Below are 18190 nucleotides of genomic sequence, written 5' to 3' on the forward strand. Positions count from 1 at the left end.
CTGCACCTCTGAGATATTTGTTTACACGATCTTAAATCGTTTCTACAATGTTTTTTATTGCACTTGCCTCCTATTTGTAAGATATTGTTGTTTTGTTATTTGAATACAGTAAAGTGCAGTCAAAGATGTTCATAGAATCAACAACATTTAAGTTCTGAAAGTCAGTATAAGAAAAAGTAGTTTAGGTCAGCACTGGGCTGCATATTTTAGATTTTATGAGAAAAATAACAACTGTGATATATATATATATATATATATATATATATATATATATATATATATATATATATAAAATTACAAATAAAGGTAACACATGCTCTCGTTACATCTAGTATTGTAAATAACGCTTCTACCATTTCTGTCTGTTGATTGACTATATGTTTAAAACTATTGTCAATACTCAACATTTTTAAGATCCACCCATAAACACAAAGCACCTGAACACTTGGTTGTATGACAATAATAAACGAGACACAATTGGCATTTAGACCTCACCAAAACTGACAACAGCCGTTTTTGTTTTTGTTTTTTTTTTCCTCAAGTCTCAGCTTTATTGCTCTGTTAAAAGCAAGGATTACTAAGGTCATTAAGCAGCATTGTATTTGTGACATGATTAGTCAGGTAGCAAAGTCCATTTGTCACCTGCACTAGCAAATTGAGTTAATACTGCACTACAGGCTATGGGGACTGTATAATATCAACTTGATTACATCAAAAGCAGCTGCGAACTTGACACCTTACTGAATTTGTCGGCATTAATCGTTAGGCCTGTCACAAATCCATCAGGTTTACAGATAATTAGGGGCTTGCTAATGAAGCTGGCTAAACAACCTTACCTTTTCTCTAATAATTAAGAAGCCTCTTCACTATGAAGAGCTGTTTTCTCAAAGAGGTTTGATGGAAGAAACAGGATTAGTGTAGATGATATTTTCCCTTCCTTTCCCATCAGCGTGAACTATTGCTATTCTACATCCATCAGCCCACATCTTCCCACAACTTCCTGGCTACCAAACAATCAATTATTTGACACAATGATACTCTAAGGGAAAACATAAAATCATCAGCCGTGAATATAGCCTGCAATTTAAAGACATAGGCGCTGTTTTCTCAACATGCAAACAAAAAGTAAACACAGGTAAAGCAAAAGTCAAAAAAGGTTTGTGGTTCATATACTGTATATACACTGATTAAAGACTGCAGTACACACTGTATGTATCTCAGAACCCTGCCCGAACGTTTTGATTTGAAACCCCACCGGAGTCCAGAGTTTTGCAACAAGAAAAAGACCTTAAACGACTGAAATAATACTAAATATGTATACGGCTTCCAAATTTGCTTCATGAGGCAGCCCAGTGGAGTAGGTTCTTGCCATGTAGTGTCCATGTACTGTAAACAATGGCTTGTTTGGCAATTTCTCCTGTTTGTTTTTGTAAATACACAATGCTGACTGCCTCAGAATGAATTGTGGTTTCTAGGTTTTTAGGTCAACAGGAGGTTGTGATACCTGTAACCCCCATGTTTATCTTTCTTCTTCTACTTTGAATGAAACACAAGGCTGACTCCCATTTTAATTTTTTTTTTAACAGAACAGATGACTCAGTAGTCATCAAGTCCTCTCAGCCATCACATTGCACCATTTTGATTAAGTATGCCAAATGTCGTGTAGAGAAAAGAATGGAAACACTATGCCTGCCAACTTCTGATTGACCATTAAAGCCAATGATGTATATGCCTGTCAAAAAAGAGACAATTAAATCAATATTGGGAAAAAAAAAGTCGCCTTGACGGCTTGTTTTTATGCAATAGCTGCCAGGACAGATTACCATGCGCCATCACGCTCCTGTCAACTTTTAAACCTTTTATTAAAAAAAATGCCGTGTTTAAAGGTGTAGCAGTGCATTTCTTCCAACATTACGGGCCTACCTCAGCTTCACCGTAAGTTCTAAGCATGTTTGAGTTAGATATTTACGCAAATGAGAATTAATTTTTACCTACTTAACAATATTAATACAAAAATCTGAAGTTCAAAGTATAGTTTCTGTGTCTCCTTATTAGGTCTTTTTTATATCCTGCATTTCAAAAATCTCTTTAAAATTCCATTACAGTCTTTTGTTAGACTTCAGTTGTTATGCCTAACATCAAAGGCAGCTCCTCATTAGGTCCAGAGGTAGAAATCCTGGTCAGTCATTTACAATTGTTCAAAAACCTTAACACTTAGTCCTGGTCACCATACCATAACATTATTTCTCGTAACTTAGAATCTAAATGGATATGTACCAACAACTTCTGTGATAATAGACTTTATTTGTAGATAAACTGGTAGGCTGAAGGAATTTATTTTTAAATGTCTTTTCTAAATGAAAATGCCCCTAAGTATTTGCTCACTTTTTAAATGACTGGACAGATTAAACAAGTGTGTTCTAAGAGTGACAAAAATAGTATTTGAGAAATGGCAATTTTTTTATAACCAAAAATGAGAGACTAGGTCAAATAAAATGATAAGTAATCTGTTGTTTTTTTTGCATCTGCACCTTTCATAATGTCTGAGAAATAACAGATAATGATGCTACAGCTTAAAAAACTTTAAGAATTAAAAAAATTTTAAAAAAAATTAAAAAAAAAAAAAAAAAAAAGTTGTCCTTAGAGTGGCTAAGCTGTCAGGGGCATGTGTGTTTCCATAGTGAGTGATTTATTGATGTGTATCAGGAATGAATAGATCAAAGGCTGCCAGATGACAGGCGATCAATCAGGCATCAAATCAAGGATGGCAATCCTCTAATAAAACAGAAAAGAAGGAAAACTAGCTGCTGCCAGTTCTTTACAGAAAAAGAACAGGAGATTCTACAAAAAAAAAAAAATTCTCCCATATAAAAACAATTATAGCTCAAAAAAAAAAAAAAAACCTTGAGGCGACTGAAGCTAAAATTATAAATGTAAAATGCTTTTTTTTTTTTTTTTAATGCCGGTGTGTGTGTGTGTATATATATATATATATATATATATATATATATATATATATATATATATATATATATAATAATTACTAGTAGTTACGTTGATATCAAACCACAAATGTAATTTAGTTATTATTATTATTATTATTTTTAAGACAATAATAAATTGTAAATAAGTGTAAACGGAAATGCCTGGAAAGGAAATTATAGATAGAATGGCATTACAATCTAAATTCTAAATCATAATTTAGACTAGTGTGCGTGTCTCAGAAAAGTCTGTTGTAATGGATAGCATGTATATGGCCTTACCTGCAGACCGCCTCGGTACTTGCTGCTTTCTCCTCGTCATAGTGCTGCTCAACAGTTTCCGCAGGACTTTTCATGCAGGATTAAAAATCAAGAGCGCTCAAGGAGAAAATGCAACTTTTTTTCACAATGTTTCTCAGGGGGTTATTTGCAACCGGCTTTTTACGGAGGCGGCTAGTCACCGCTACAGAAAGTCAACAGAGAGATGTGACTGCTCATTCAAAAAAAAAAAAAAGGATCTTGCAACAAAATCCGATATCCTCGATCTCTCGTTTCTTAAAATGTCTTAGGCATAACAGTATTCATAAATACAAACAAAAATGTGTTCGAAATAGTATATATTTGACAGTCTCATAACGTGTTGATTTTCATAACAGATACATCTCGGCACTTCTTTAATCTATGGCAGAAAATCTGAGATGAGATGTTAGTTTCAGTCACTCCCCCTTCTTCATCGGAGAGATCAGAGTGAACAATTATTACTTTGTATATCTTCCTTCGTCTTTAACTCCCACGGTAAAACTCCTCGTTATATTTAATTTCCGTATCAGTTGTCTTTTCTTTCAAGCACTGGAAACGAAAAACCAAGAGAAAAATAAACAGGCATTAGAAGGTTAATGTCAGTCACTCCGACACCCTAAGACAGATCAAACAGTCTCACAATCCGTGTGACTACTTTCTATATGTCTTTCCATTTGAGATCACAGCGACTTGCCTGATACTATGAAATTGTTTCTGCCGCCTCTTAGAGTACGTGCGAGCTTTTGCTCTACTGCAGCGGAAGACGAAACAGTGAGAGAAACAGACATCCACTCTCCCAGAGAGATGGACATGAACTATTTTTTTCCACTAAACTCCTGGGAGTGATCCACAGTCTTGTCTCTTCAGTAAAAATGTAACACACATTCAGAATCCAGGAGGGTTTCAGACAGCCTCAACTGATAGACAGACACATCGAGTTGCTTTTCCTGTTTCACTCTTACTCCTCCCCTTGCTACGAACGTCACCCTGACAGTAAAACCTACCTGTCAATCTTTTTAATTGTCTTGTTTTTTTCTGCCTTAAAACTGAGCGACATGACAAAGGAAGACTTAATAGATCACTGATGTGGAATTCTTACTTGGAAATCTCAAAGACGTGTCTAGTTCTCGTTGCCATCATAATGTATTCTTTATTAATTCTGTTACAGTACCATTTTGTTTTAAGTAGATCAATAGCCCCTCCCAATTTATTTACTTGGTTACTGCTAAGTGAATCTTTTCCAAGCGTATGTTGTTTAACTCGTGGTTGCATTTTCTAGCATGTTTTTTCGTTTTTGTTAAACTTGTTAACAACCACTTTGCTTGGGAGCCCGTACACAAATAAAAATAAGAACCTAACACATTCCCTTTACTTCTGCTATGTTTGCCATTTTTAAAAATGTTCTCATATTAACAATACAGCCTACTGGCTGTACAACAATACATTCGGACCGTATGTAGTTCAATATAAATGTGCGTACGTAGTTTTCTTAGCAATGTCTTCCCAGTATCTTTTTTTTTTTTTTAGTTAGCTATGCAAGGAGACAGTTTCGTTCCTGTAGGCCTATGTTAGCTTACCAAACATATGTAAACTAATGGGGACTGTTCCTATTCCCATATTTGCATTTCATAACCGCATGGTGCTGAAAAAATGTTCAGCTGTTGCAGTTTTATATTGATCCCGTTTTCACTTCTTCCACCCCGTGGTAGGGTGTAAATAACTCCAGATTGATTCGTTACACCTTACGAGGAAGTGAACACAGGCACGGGAAGGGGAGGGACTCTGAAGGCTAAAGCAACATAGTGTCACAGTATCAAGCCTCTGTACATTAGGCTATTCATCTATTGCAAAAAACCTAAATTTTAACAACAGGTTAAAATAGCAGATGCTATAGTTCTGACAACCTGCATTTATAAACATACATTTGAAATGTAAACGCTAATTGGAAAGCAGCGATAGGGAAGTAAAAGCAATATTTGCAGGAGAACTGTCCGTGAACTTCGGTCTTTTTTTGTTTGTTTTGTTGTTGTATTTTGAAATTATGTCCATTGCCTTAGTTACTAGGAGAGTGTTTTTAGCAGTCGACGGAAAACTCCGGATTAAAAACGCAATTTTCCGATCTCGCTTAATTTCAGCCCCACGCCGGTCGATAGTAGACATGTCGTACTCCACTCATTTTATGGATTTTAAGGGTTCCTCCATACCTAGCTCCATGCGCAAGCTGGTTGTCACAAAGCTGAGCCCAAATTTCAGAGAAGCGGTCTCTTTGCAAACTGTTCCGGTCCCGACACCGGGGGATGGAGATGTACTCATCAGAAATAGGTGAGTATGTGTGTGTGTGTGTGTGTGTGTGTGTGTGTATATATATATATATATATATATATATATATATATATATATATATATATATATATATATATATATATATATATATATATATAATTTATTATTATTACGGTACCATATTCTGCTTTTGAAGAATGGCATGAATATAGTATCAATACAGCAGTCACCACAGACTACAGTACCTTGATTCTGTAGCTGAACACGGGTGGAGAGAATTTGAAATGTTTCCACAACTACCTATTGAGCTTGGAAATAAAATCTTACCTCCTTTTTTCCCCCCCTTGCAGCCTACATTCCTGAGTTATTGCCAGTTGTAATCAAACCGATCGTTTATGCAGAATGAATGGTGGAGGGAGCTAATAACGTGGAAATATTTTCAAGTTCCGCCCCAACATCTGTCTATCCCTCCATCTCTGAATCTCTCTCTATCTGCCTGTCTCTCTTGATGTTTTACTACGTCACTAACCTGCAATCAGAAGCTCGGTTGGAAGCGAAACTGGCACAAATAGACGCAGAGATTGAGAAACTGCTGTTTAGCATTTGGACTGCAGAACAAGACACATAGCCTAAAACACCCTGGTTTCATCAACCCTTTTCAGAAATCCTGGTTTCATAATTGTATGAAGATAAATAATAATAATAATAATAATAATAATAATAATAATAATAATAATAAAACATCTAAACACTATTACACATTAGTGACAGAATAGTCAAGTCTTTTTTGATAACCATCTTGCTTAGTTTAAATTTTGTAATATGACTAACAAAAAGCTAGGGTACCCATTTGGAGAATTAGTTTGAGGATAATTTAATAATTTGGCGTTTTATCTTTGGTTTGCTATAATCTTTGGTTTACCATAATGTGTGCTCTATATATATATATATATATATATATATATATATATATATATATATATATATATATGATTCTAAAACAAACGCACGTAAATGTGTTTTTAATAGGTTAAAAAGTATGTAGGCTATCCTACTTCGCTACACCGATTCTTATCAAAAATGAAAATATGTAGTTGGTTATGGAATGTGTATTATAATACACACACCCATTTGTTTACGGTTATTGGGATTTAGGAATAGATGACGTTTCTTTTTACTTTTAAAGTATCAACACGCTTATGCCTAACGGGTTTAGTCTCAGAAAAATGTTAACGCCTGTGTATTTCTGTCTTTATATAACATTACTGGAGCTGTAAGGGCATAGTTAAACAAAAATGACATATCCTAGCCATATTAACCCAAATGCGAAGGAAGGGACAAATGTAGTTCTTTAACTCTATGCAATTGTAATAGGCCGTACACAGCCTAATAGTTTAATTTAAAGTTGGACTAGTTTACATTGTTAGACAATTTAAACAAGTAATGTGTGAGATACAGAAATTGTTAAATGTTTTAAGTAACAGATTGCTAATTGTTTTAAATATATATTTTCCACTGGAATTTAGTGACGCATTTTTTATTTATTTATTTATTTTTTGCACATATACCAACATATTTAAATAGATATATTTAGAAAAAAAAGTCGATTATTTAATTTGCAGGACTTTATTAACATTTTTAAAAGGAAACCAAACACAAGGCATACAAAATTTGATGTAAACTCTGTAGCACATTTTGACAGTTAAACTGAATATACAATACCAATACTTCCTAATGATATACTTAACCTTGCAGGTTGTTGCAGATGCTATTGAAGCCGGTAAGGAATAGGCGGACATCGAAGCTTTGTTAAATGACAGTGTCTGTTTGTTTATTTTTCTTTTCACTCTATAGACACATTTTTATTGATTTATCCCAGTATAAACGCTTTAGGTTGTTCTTTTAAAAACTATAATAAATGTCATAAAATTGTCGAGTAAACTGTTATTTCTATATGTTTGTGTGGTTTTAGCGAACTTTCCAAAATTTGGACTTTGGGGTAAAAGATGAAATAAAGCCGACATCACATCAACGATTTTTGCAAACTGACCCGATATTAACATTACCGGTTGAGATGTGCTCCCTCAAAAACTTGTTGTGCAATTCAGAGCTGATGCAAGACCAAGTTTATTTAAGTTTGGGTTTTGCCTTTCGGTTAGATTTATTTTTTTCATTAAAAAAATGGATTAATTCACTTTATGCTTTTCACTCCCTAATATGCAATTACATGGTTTATTTCACATTACCAGTGATGATGCTCCATATTAAAATATGGCTTCGTATTATTTATATTCTAAACATATTCCAATAGTTCGTGTGTGTCCTTTTTTTTTTTTTTTTTGCACCAATGGAAATATCTAGTGTTTACTATTTTGTACTTTTGTTCCAAAACATTGTGATCAGGGCGGGTTTGTTTTGGCTAATAATACCAGCTATTTGCACTCATTTTTACATTGTCGGCAGAAGTTCAAAAACGATCCCTTCCTTTGAGTAGGATATTACGTTTTTGTCCATAGCAAAATGTAAAGAACGACTGCATTTAAGATTATATAGTCAGTTGGAGAGTTCTAACTGTACTTTTTAATTTTCATTGTTGAAACAGTTCACTTATTACATGGAGTCAACTGTTTTAAGTCCGCTTTATCTGAAGTCTGAAAAATTAAAAACCGTTATCTTGGCTAATGGAATATATATATATACATATTTTATTTTTAACATTATGTAGAGATATTTGCTGGAGCAATACAATTATTAATTGTAACTGGATCTCCTTTGCTGTACATCCATTATATTAGCTCCCCCCCCCCCCCCCCCCCCACTATCTTAATGCAGACAAGATTGTGACCTATCCAGAGATTCCAAGACCAGAAGTAGAAATGCATATGGGAGATGTAGAGAATATCAAAGACCTTTTAAATGCAGATCTAACAAAACCTTGCCAGGTCTTGTAGGAAGGTGATCATCTAGGCATTTAAGCACTTGTTTTTATGGGCTTACATTACTCAGACTGTAATAAAATACCATTAAATACGCAGCATTCACCAACATATAAATCACAAGTCTATTGTAAAAACGTTTACCGAGCACAACTGTGATGTCTTTTTTGTTGTTTACTTGCATCCTTCTAAAGCCAGACTTCCTGTGCCTGCTTCAGGATTTTGATATTGCCACAGATTAGTGTTGCTTAATGTGTTTAACAATGTAAGAGGTATACTCCCCTACAGTCAGGCCAGTGAATGTGAGAGTGTAGTTTGGATCTCCGACTACACTTATTTTATTTTAGTCTACAATATACCAGCCTACCCAACCCCCCCCCCCCAACCCCCATACACACATTTTGAGTAAATTGTCTGAAAATAATTTACCTTGTGAAAGGGGTATTTCCAAAGCCAGACTGTTTTAAAGAAAAATTAAAAAAAATAATGTACTTTAAAATGTATTTTGTATTTTGCTAAATATTGTAGTGCAACCAGTCTATTCAGACAACATTTCCTAAAAGCTGCAAAAAAAAAAAAGTGCTAGTTCTATTTGATCCAGGAGAGTGTTGCCCCATTAAAGAAACCTGAAAGCAATATACTCAGCAGATCAATACACCAAAGTGCACGTCCTCACGTGTTACTACAACTGTTTAAAGTGATCCATGATGTGGTACGGAAACAGAAAAGCCAGAGCACTTGTTATGTGTGTTTTTTTTTTTTAATCGCTCTTCCTGCAGTGATTTAGGACAGATCTCAAAACCCAGTGCACTAGAGCGGCCATTTTGAAAAGAGCTTTGAAACAGACTTTAAAGTTTTATAAGTGTAAAAAATGTCAGTTTGTTAACAATGAAAATAAAAATTACAGGTATGTTATTTAAACAGATGTAGCAACACTTAGTCTTTAAACCGGGGGATTATGTGGGATCTTTTTACTGGTAAAAATAAAGAACAGTACAGCACTCTGTACTGAATATAGCAGAGTATTGGCTCACTTGTAGCTAAATTGCCTGATAATTAACTCAGTTTCTAAATCTAAAAAAAACAGACTCTATTTTTCAAATGTAAATTGATAAACCTACAGCTTCTACATGTGAGGTTCACCTGTTCTCAAACTATTTACCAGCCACTTGTTGGCAATCAAGCGGAATGCAAACAGTTTAAGGGAACAATAGCGTTACTAGTGTGTCTGTATGTTTTGGTCACTGTATACTGTAATGCTTGGGTAATTTGCTACTTTTTACATTTAAATAATCTGAAAGGAAAGTGGTTTACTAGTAAACAGGTGTGCCTGTTGAGAATAATGGGGTGTCATTTTTTAGCAATGGAGCCAATCATGAGGCTATACCTATGCATTTCTTTCAAAATTAAGGTAAAAGTAATTCAGGATGCTAGAAAAAGAAGAGAATACGTAAAGTTAGACAGAATTACACAAAGTGGATATCAGCAGGATATCAAAAAACATGGAAAACTAGATGTAGAAGACTGTTTTAACAAGAAACAGTTTACCATCACTGAGTGCAAGTTTTCCCGTACTCCAATGCATTGCACTGCTTTTTGGATACGTCACCCTGCACTTGAAAAGTAAATCCATTCAGCTTCAGAACCTTGGGAGGACTGGGGAGGGCCAACACGAATTACCTCTGACGTATTACCCCCACCGTAGAGTTTAAAAAAAAATAAAAAATTACAAGGTCATTTCAACGTTGCCAGAAAAAAGAAGCATAGATTTTATTTGTGTTAAAAATGCACATCGTTTTAATTTAATGTCCTGTTGTTTAAAAGTAATACCAATCTTGCACTTGGAACACGACTGCAATTACCATCCAGAATTACAAATGTTTTCATGAAGCTTTTTCAGTTGCATGGCCCCAGGGGGGAAATACTGGTACAGTATCAAGAAAAAAAGGTACTATTGTACATATGCTTCTGCAGTAAGTTACCATGATACAATATTGCAATTTTTGTATATTTGCCTATGTTATAGTGAGAAAAGTTATGCCTAAAAAAGCAGATCTTCACAACAAGAAGGGCATTTTGAACTGCTAGCGGTAACTCTTTGTTTTTTGACTGAAACCTGCCAGTGCTGGCAATGTCACGTCAGCCTTTCTCTTTCACAATTTTGCCATATAGTGTCTGGCCGTCCATCCATCTCTGCCTGTCACACTCTACACGATAACTGGCTTCATGTTGCACAAATCATTACAAAGTGGCCACAAGTAACTTATTTAATTGAGAGCTGAACCTGTTAATTTACAGGTGGAAGTGGGTGAAAGCAGGACAAAAACAAAACTAAAACAATGTGAAACGTCTTAAACTATAATATACAATTACTTAATTCTGTAGTCTATATGATTTGTGTGTGCATATGATTTTGTAAACCACAAATAGTAATTTATTTTAAAAGAAGATATTCACACAAAAACCCACTCTAATAAAATAAAAATAAAATCTACTGCACTTGGAGGTCTGGCTAATAATCTCCATAATCATTACCTTAAAATGGAACAATATATGGAAAAAATGACTATATCAAAGTGATATTTCAAATAAAACTTGAAACAAATGGTTCTTTAACGGTGATATATTAGTGCTTGTATTTCTTGACTAAGGGAATGCGTTTTTGCAGAGATCCACACATCACTCTGCTCTGGACAGAATGTAATCTGTTCTGAGAAAAACAGTTTCTTCAGGGCACCTTTTTTGGTGCACAAGGTAATTACATCAGAGGAAAAAAAACTGCAGTTTTACTGCAAAGTGTAGTAAATAAAACAGGTGTGTAGATGGCAGGGAATTTTAGTGTTCAAAAAGCAAGAGACATAACTTTAAATGGTGAAACATGCACAAAACAAAGATAAGCACAACAGTAAACTTTCATACCTGTCAACATTCACTTTTAAGAATGTAAACAAAACAAAAATATATTGTCAAAGTGTTTTAGTTGCCACTAGTCCTCAGTATTTGCTTAGGTAGCACTGTTCTTACAAGGATTTCATTCACTGTCTCGCCAGTGTACTTTCTCAGGCCATTTTTTTATTGTCTGGTTGACAGCCTTCAATTTATAAGAATAATAACTGGCAGATACTTAACATCAGTCCTATAAAAGTACCTTGTCGTCCACTGCTTTCCTAGTTTTCTACAGAATCATTTTGCATCATTTTCCTGCAGACAGCACATGAAATATTACATGTTTTTGCAGCCTGCCTAACTTTACAGCTTTACTTACTTTTACTTTCATTTTGAAAATTTGTTTTATATTGAAATTCATAGGTGGTCTGAAACTTTTGCACCCGGTTTCTCTTGGATATGTAAAATTAAGGCAGGTTTACAATTTTTGTGACTGCAGAAAGGTACATTAATTGGAAAATAAGTAATGTAGGTAATTCACTGTGAAGACAACAGTGAATCAGCAACAGCCAGTGAAATCCACTTGGCTTCTAAATTCAAGTTCAACAGGCTGTCAACCTACAAGGCTCTGTACACCAAATTAAACGGTATACAGTGACATTGGAGTACTGTACTGTAGTACTACAGCAAGCACTTGAAAACAAATACACTGTTAAACCTAACTAGCTGATCTGTTTTGAATCTGACAGAAAGCACTCAATGCTCCACCTGAATAAAGGTTTTAAAACATCCTAAATTATGTGTGCTTCATTGTTTATATATCTCATGTAATATAAAAATGTGAATGGCAAGCGGTTTGAATATTTAACTGATCAAGCACCCCTTTCTCCAGTCTAATTGGCATATTTTAATTACAAGTAAAATACCAGTAGCAGTTGTCCACTATATGCTGCTGTATGTCATTGCTTAAAGAATATAAAATTATTGTTAATAAAATCTAGCATAACACAACTGAGATTAAAAATCTTTTCAAAAAATCATTTGAAATCCATCACAAAAGATTAAAAAGTAATTAATTTTGATTAGTTAGCAAATCTTGTTAAACAATACATTTTTGGTGTTGCAGTGCCATGTGTCAGAATTACAGCTAGGATTTTCCAAGGGAGTAAAATTTAATGAAATGGTGGAGACAGAAATTCTGAACTGCAGACTTCAGGATCTCAAGCACTCAATTTGATAGTGATTATTTGCAGTACATATAGTATTTAAAAAAAAAATAATAATAATACTTATATATATATATCACTGCTCTAAATGGCTTATTTTTCTTATGTAGAATAAGAACACTATCACAAAAATGTTCATTGATATGCATGTCAAGTTTACACACTACTGTTTTTGCTTCAGTTTCTTTTTACATTTGTGTTATTATACTGTAAGTGTGGCCTGCCAGTACAAATGCATCTCACAATTTCTTTTTCATTTTTTTTTTCTTTTGTTTTATTTTAGATTTGTTGGCATCAATGCGTCGGACATCAATTATTCAGCTGGCCGTTACGACCCTTCAGTTAAGCCTCCATTTGATGCTGGTTTTGAAGGAATTGGTGAGGTAGTGGCACTGGGACTCAGTGCCAGCGCCAACCACACAGTGGGTGAAGTCGTGGCCTACATGGGAGATGGTGCTTTTGCTGAATACACAGTTGTGCCAGCCAAAAAGACGGTACCTGTGCCCTCGGCAAAACCTGAATTCCTCACCTTGATGTTGAGCGGAGCCACAGCTTATATCAGCCTGAAAAAGCTTGGAGCGCTATCTGAAGGAGAGAAGGTTTTCGTGACAGCTGCAGCTGGAGGCACAGGGCAGTTTGCTGTGCAGTTTGCCAAGAGAGCCAAGTGTCATGTAATTGGAACCTGCTCCTCTGATGAAAAGGCTGGCTTCCTGAAATCTATCGGCTGCGACCGCCCCATTAACTACAAAACTGAAGACATCCGGGAAGTCCTCAGGAAGGAATACCCAAAAGGCTTGGATGTGGTCTACGAGTCCATCGGTGGGGAAATGTTTGACCTCGCCGTCAACCGCATGGCCACCAAAGGCCGGCTAATTGTTATTGGGTTCATTTCAGGCTACCAGACGGCCACTGGAGTCAAGCCTGTAAGGACTGGGACTTTGCCTGCAAAGTTGCTCCAGAAGTCTGCCAGCGTCCTTGGGTTCTTTCTGCCTCACTACCTCTCTGAATACAAAGCAGCGATGAAGCACATGCTGGAGATGTGTGAGAAAGGTGAACTAGTATGTGAGGTGGATCTGGGTGAGATGACTCCAGAGGACAAATTTTTTGGTTTAGAATCTGTGTTCCGTGCTGTAGATTACTTGTACTTGGGTAAAAACATTGGGAAGATTGTAGTTGAAATACCTCACCCCGTCAGCAGTAAATTGTAAGCTTACAATAGCAGTCGAAATTGGAAATATAACAGGAGAGAAAAAAAATCACTTCAAAGTGATTCTGAAAGTGCCTAATTCATGCATGAGTGGTAAATTTACTGGAGAATGTGTTTGACCTTAAAGATTAGAAAAAAATCAATTATTATGAGGTGTAAAAATCTAAATCCATGTATCCTTGTTCTGTATTACAGTACTGTACAATAGCAAGATAAAAGTGAGATTGTATAAAAGCTGGTATATGGAATCTGAAATTAATACTAATTTGTAACTGAAAATACATTTTATTTTAAAGGATATTATTAAAATATAAGATTTGTTAAACATTTAGTGAATGTCTTGTCCATCAATATTCAGTGAAAATTTGACACTAACAAATTTGGTACTGTATGGTGTATAATAGTGTTCAGCCGTTAATGTTGATATTTGCTTTGCTTTATGTGGGAACTACTTGTCCACAAACTGGAGTTATTTAAACCAAAAAAAAATGATATTACAAAGCTTTAAATAAATAACTTACAGTGTTGAGATTAGTATCTTGGGCGGGTTTCCGAGTGGCTCATCTGGTAAAAGCACATTGGCGTGGTTTGCTGAAGGAGTCATACAGTCAGGGGAGCGCAGGCTTGCGTCCTGGCTGTGCAAAGTCATCAGTCTCCGCTGGGGATTCCAAAGGTAACGTCGCATTGGCACTGGTGATCCCATGGTATAGGGAGACAAAATTGTCAGTGATTTGTTTCTCCTCTCTGCGCTACAGTAGCCCCTACTTGTCAGGCCTGGTGGGCTCAAATCGGACACCTGCAGAGCTAGCCTATGTTATCCAGGGGCAGGTAGCTCATTGACATCCACTGTTGGGCTCCTGGGCATAAAGAGGTAATTAGCTTCATCGTGGGAGCAGAGGACACCCACTGACCTTCAGTTTTCCTGAGCTGTTGAGGGGTTTGTTGCGATTTAGGGAACATAACTGGACATTCTAAATTGGGGAGAAAATGCGGTTTAAAATATTGAAATAAAAATCTTGAAATATTAACCACCTTTTAATTCTCACTTTGCAATATGACCTCTAAACTTTTCTTTATCACAGTTCATATCGTGTCTCTGTAGAGGATCCTTCTATTCACTCTACTTTTTCATAAAGCATGCCCCATTGACAAACCAAGTTGTTTGTATTCCCCCAAGGTAGTTTTAGATGAAGGGATACATGCTTTCTCTCTCATTGAAATCTGATTAGGTCGCTCTGTGAGTCAAACAAGGGTGATCCTGCTACTATTTGCACAGTTGGAGGTTAGAAAATGATCCTGTCAAGCTCACAAAGCAAAGCCAAATGGTGTTTTTACTGTAGTGATAAAATGTTGGTAGGAAACATGTGTAGAGATGGGCAGTTCCTAATTCTCAGAAATTAAAAAAATATATGAAGTATTGTATTAAGGGAACATAATTTAATAGTGACTCTTAAGTCCTGGTCTAGCTACCTACATAAATATTTGGAGCACAATACTTTTAAAATTCAACAAACAACATTGCTGTACTTTATAAACCTAAATCCAACTACCTTTTTTTCACCCTTTCTTGAATTTAATTGCTTCCAAGACCTTTTAGGCTAGTACCTTGGAATTAGGAATTTTCTTTTTCAGTCCTGCTTATCCTAAGTAAATGAGGGAGCACACTTTTTCCACACTTCATTGATAACTATTTACCGGTAGACAATTCCATGGAATGGTTATAATGTAATATAACCATTCCATGAATTAGGGGTATCAAAAGTGGAAATACAAGTTCACAACCAGACAAGGCCACTCTGTTGTAACTTGTGAAGGAAGCGCGATTCCTATGGAATTAAATACACCTGAAAGACCATTCAAGGAGGTGTTCACCATGTCTTCAAGGTAGACAATTGACAGAACAAATTTAATTATTACCCAGCACTGGAGTGACTGAAACAATAAGATACAAATCAAACAAAGAATTATGTAGGCTACACACACCAGATCCGGTCCACTTCTGAAACAAAAGTTTATAGGGAGTTTTTTGGGGAGGGGGAGGGGCAGGGGAGATCGGCGAGTTGTGTGTACTTGTCTGTGTATGACTTCCCAGCTGCCTGCCCTCGCTACCCTGGCTGTCATTGGGCCCCAACACTAAAGGTGAACCACTGCTGGAATCCCTTGGCCAACAATTGAATTCTATTCTAACACAGACTTGGTAGCTGCCTGGTGAAATGCTATTTTAAGTGGGTGGTTAACTCTTTGACTTGACACAATAACCTTTTAAGCATGCACAATGCCAAGTGCTAAGTGATCTAACTGGATAAAAGTTGACTAAAGGTTCTTACCCTAAATATGAAAATGTAAAGATTTGCAGAATGCTTCATTACTAGTTCAAACATATCTCATGCTGTAATTAGGAAGGTTGCCAACTTGGGTAAGAGTGGTTATTTATTTTAGTAAACGATTACTTGAGTATAAAATCAGGGATGATTTTTTCACTTTTTACAACATGGCTCCAAGTACACTTCATCCTCACCATAAGGCTGTAATACAATATTTTATACAGACCATGTAGTTACAATGGCCAGATTAAGAGGCAATGTATTGGAATTTGTTCTAAAAAGCCCTCGGTTCTTTACAATGCCCTTTTTCTTCATTTTATTAAGCAATACACTAAACATAAAAAACTTACATTGTTAAAAGAAAATTAATAAGTTATTTAGATAACCAAATCACACATTATATTATTTAATTTTATAAATATGGAACCAAAATTGAAAAAAATTAAATTAAGCAATTAAGTCACTGGTCCTCGTGCCATGCTGTATTTAAAACAATTAAAAGCCACATGTGTTTTTATTTGGATAATGTTGCCTATTTATTCTAGCTGTGAACATTTTATTACTCCTCAGAGTCCATACATTAAATGCCTAAATAATGATTTGTTACATATGTGACCTTGTCCAAGAACTAGCTCCCTTTTCATCATTCAGCGTACTGATTTTGCAAATCTGTGCCTTAACTAAATCTTGTCAAATTAATGAAGCCTTTGAAATCCTTTTCCTTCTTACTTTACTTTCTCCTTTTCATTTCTAGAACAATAGTCAGCTGAAAATGATGACTGGTATGCCTACATCTCATCAGTCAGGCATCAGCATAAGTCTGTGGCTGCTTCTTATTAAATAAAACGAGTCCTACAGAAAGTATCTCAAAACATTCCCTCTAACAAGTGTGTAATATTATTTTTACAGTACAGGAGTTTTTTTTTATTGTGTGTGTTTATAACCAGAAGATGCTGGAAGCCTGACAAATTATATTATTTAAGACAGATGACTGCCTGAGGGACCTATAGTTTTGGCTTCCTGTTTCTGTCTTTTATTTCAGTAACATTTGTGTTTACCACAGGATGTGTACTTGTGCTGTGCTTTAACCCCCTTTCATTGTTTCTGTCAAGTTTCAGTGCAGCCTAGAAATCCTTCAATAGGCTGGAGTTTGCTGCCACATATATGTCTGACAAGGATTTTTGACCCTTATAAAAAAAACATTTAGTGATACATTGTAATTCAACAAGTTCACTCTTTCTTATATAATATGCATCTATCATGTTTAACCAAGCAATCATGGCCCTGTGCTTTTACTTCAATATCCTGGGGCCCAATCGCAAACACCTCTCAAATAAAAAATAGGGTTTCATAAAACTTTTGCAGGGCTGCGACATCGCAGATTTTCACCAGAAACCTGCGACTGCCAGAGAGCAGCCGCAAGTAGCAATTTTCATCACAGATCGTGTTTTAGGACCTACTGCGGCACTCATGCTACTAGGTTGTTGTGGAACTGTACACTTTATTGAACGGATTTCTCATGTAAAACATTCTGATGACAATATGAACTTGGCTCTGTATTTTATAACTACCCCAACCCCACCACAAACAGTATACATTTTTTTGGGATATATACAAAAGGTTTAAACAATTACAAAACCAAATTATTTATTTAATGACGTGTGACTGAAGTTATGTGGGTAAAAAATAAAAATAACAGAGGCAGGTCAAATTGTAGAAACAAACACGGTTTATTTATTAAATACAATCATATACCAAAAGTTTATTCAGTATGATAATAGCATTATTGGGTAGATTGCACTGCTTTAAACTGGCGGCAATGCCATGCAGGAATTATTACGTGAATAATAATAATAATAATAATAATAATAATAATAATACAAACAAAATTAAATGTGTACAATAAACAAGTTAAATAACACACACATGATTCAAATAAATAAAATGGACCAAACTCAAGTAACAAAAATAGTGACAAGCGCCTCCCTTCTCACTAGATAAAATCTAAAAGAAACCCACCAGATCCCCAAATCACAGAAACAAAAAG

General features: G+C 35.4%; 2 protein-coding genes across 5 annotated transcripts in view; one reads left to right on the forward strand and one right to left on the reverse strand.

Annotated features, from left to right (window-relative positions):
- The window catches only part of LOC117400339 (teashirt homolog 1-like), a 39774-nt gene extending 33744 nt beyond the window's left edge, over positions 1-6030 (reverse strand). Inside the window, exons 1-2 of one of the 4 annotated variants that reach the window (XM_034000167.3) lie at positions 5892-6030; positions 3264-3830 (exon numbers count right to left, since the gene is read on the reverse strand). In XM_034000167.3, coding sequence (XP_033856058.3) covers positions 3264-3303 — 40 coding nt within the window. In that variant the 5' untranslated portion in view covers positions 3304-3830; positions 5892-6030. Of the gene's footprint in view, positions 1-3263; positions 4258-4285; positions 4729-4858; positions 4973-5891 lie in introns of those variants that run through there. The other 3 variants (XM_059022320.1, XM_059022321.1, XM_034000166.3) reach the window with 3 other exon arrangements.
- On the forward strand, positions 5000-14150 carry LOC117400340 (prostaglandin reductase 3-like). Its single transcript, XM_034000168.3, has 2 exons — positions 5000-5603; positions 12896-14150. Exons 1-2 carry the CDS (start codon positions 5323-5325, stop codon positions 13818-13820), a joined length of 1206 nt encoding a protein of 401 aa, XP_033856059.2. The 5' UTR covers positions 5000-5322; the 3' UTR covers positions 13821-14150.
- The last annotated feature ends 4040 nt before the right edge of the window (positions 14151-18190 follow it).

The sequence above is a fragment of the Acipenser ruthenus genome, chromosome 4 (assembly GCF_902713425.1).
Source record: "Acipenser ruthenus chromosome 4, fAciRut3.2 maternal haplotype, whole genome shotgun sequence".
Classification (NCBI taxonomy): domain Eukaryota; kingdom Metazoa; phylum Chordata; class Actinopteri; order Acipenseriformes; family Acipenseridae; genus Acipenser; species Acipenser ruthenus.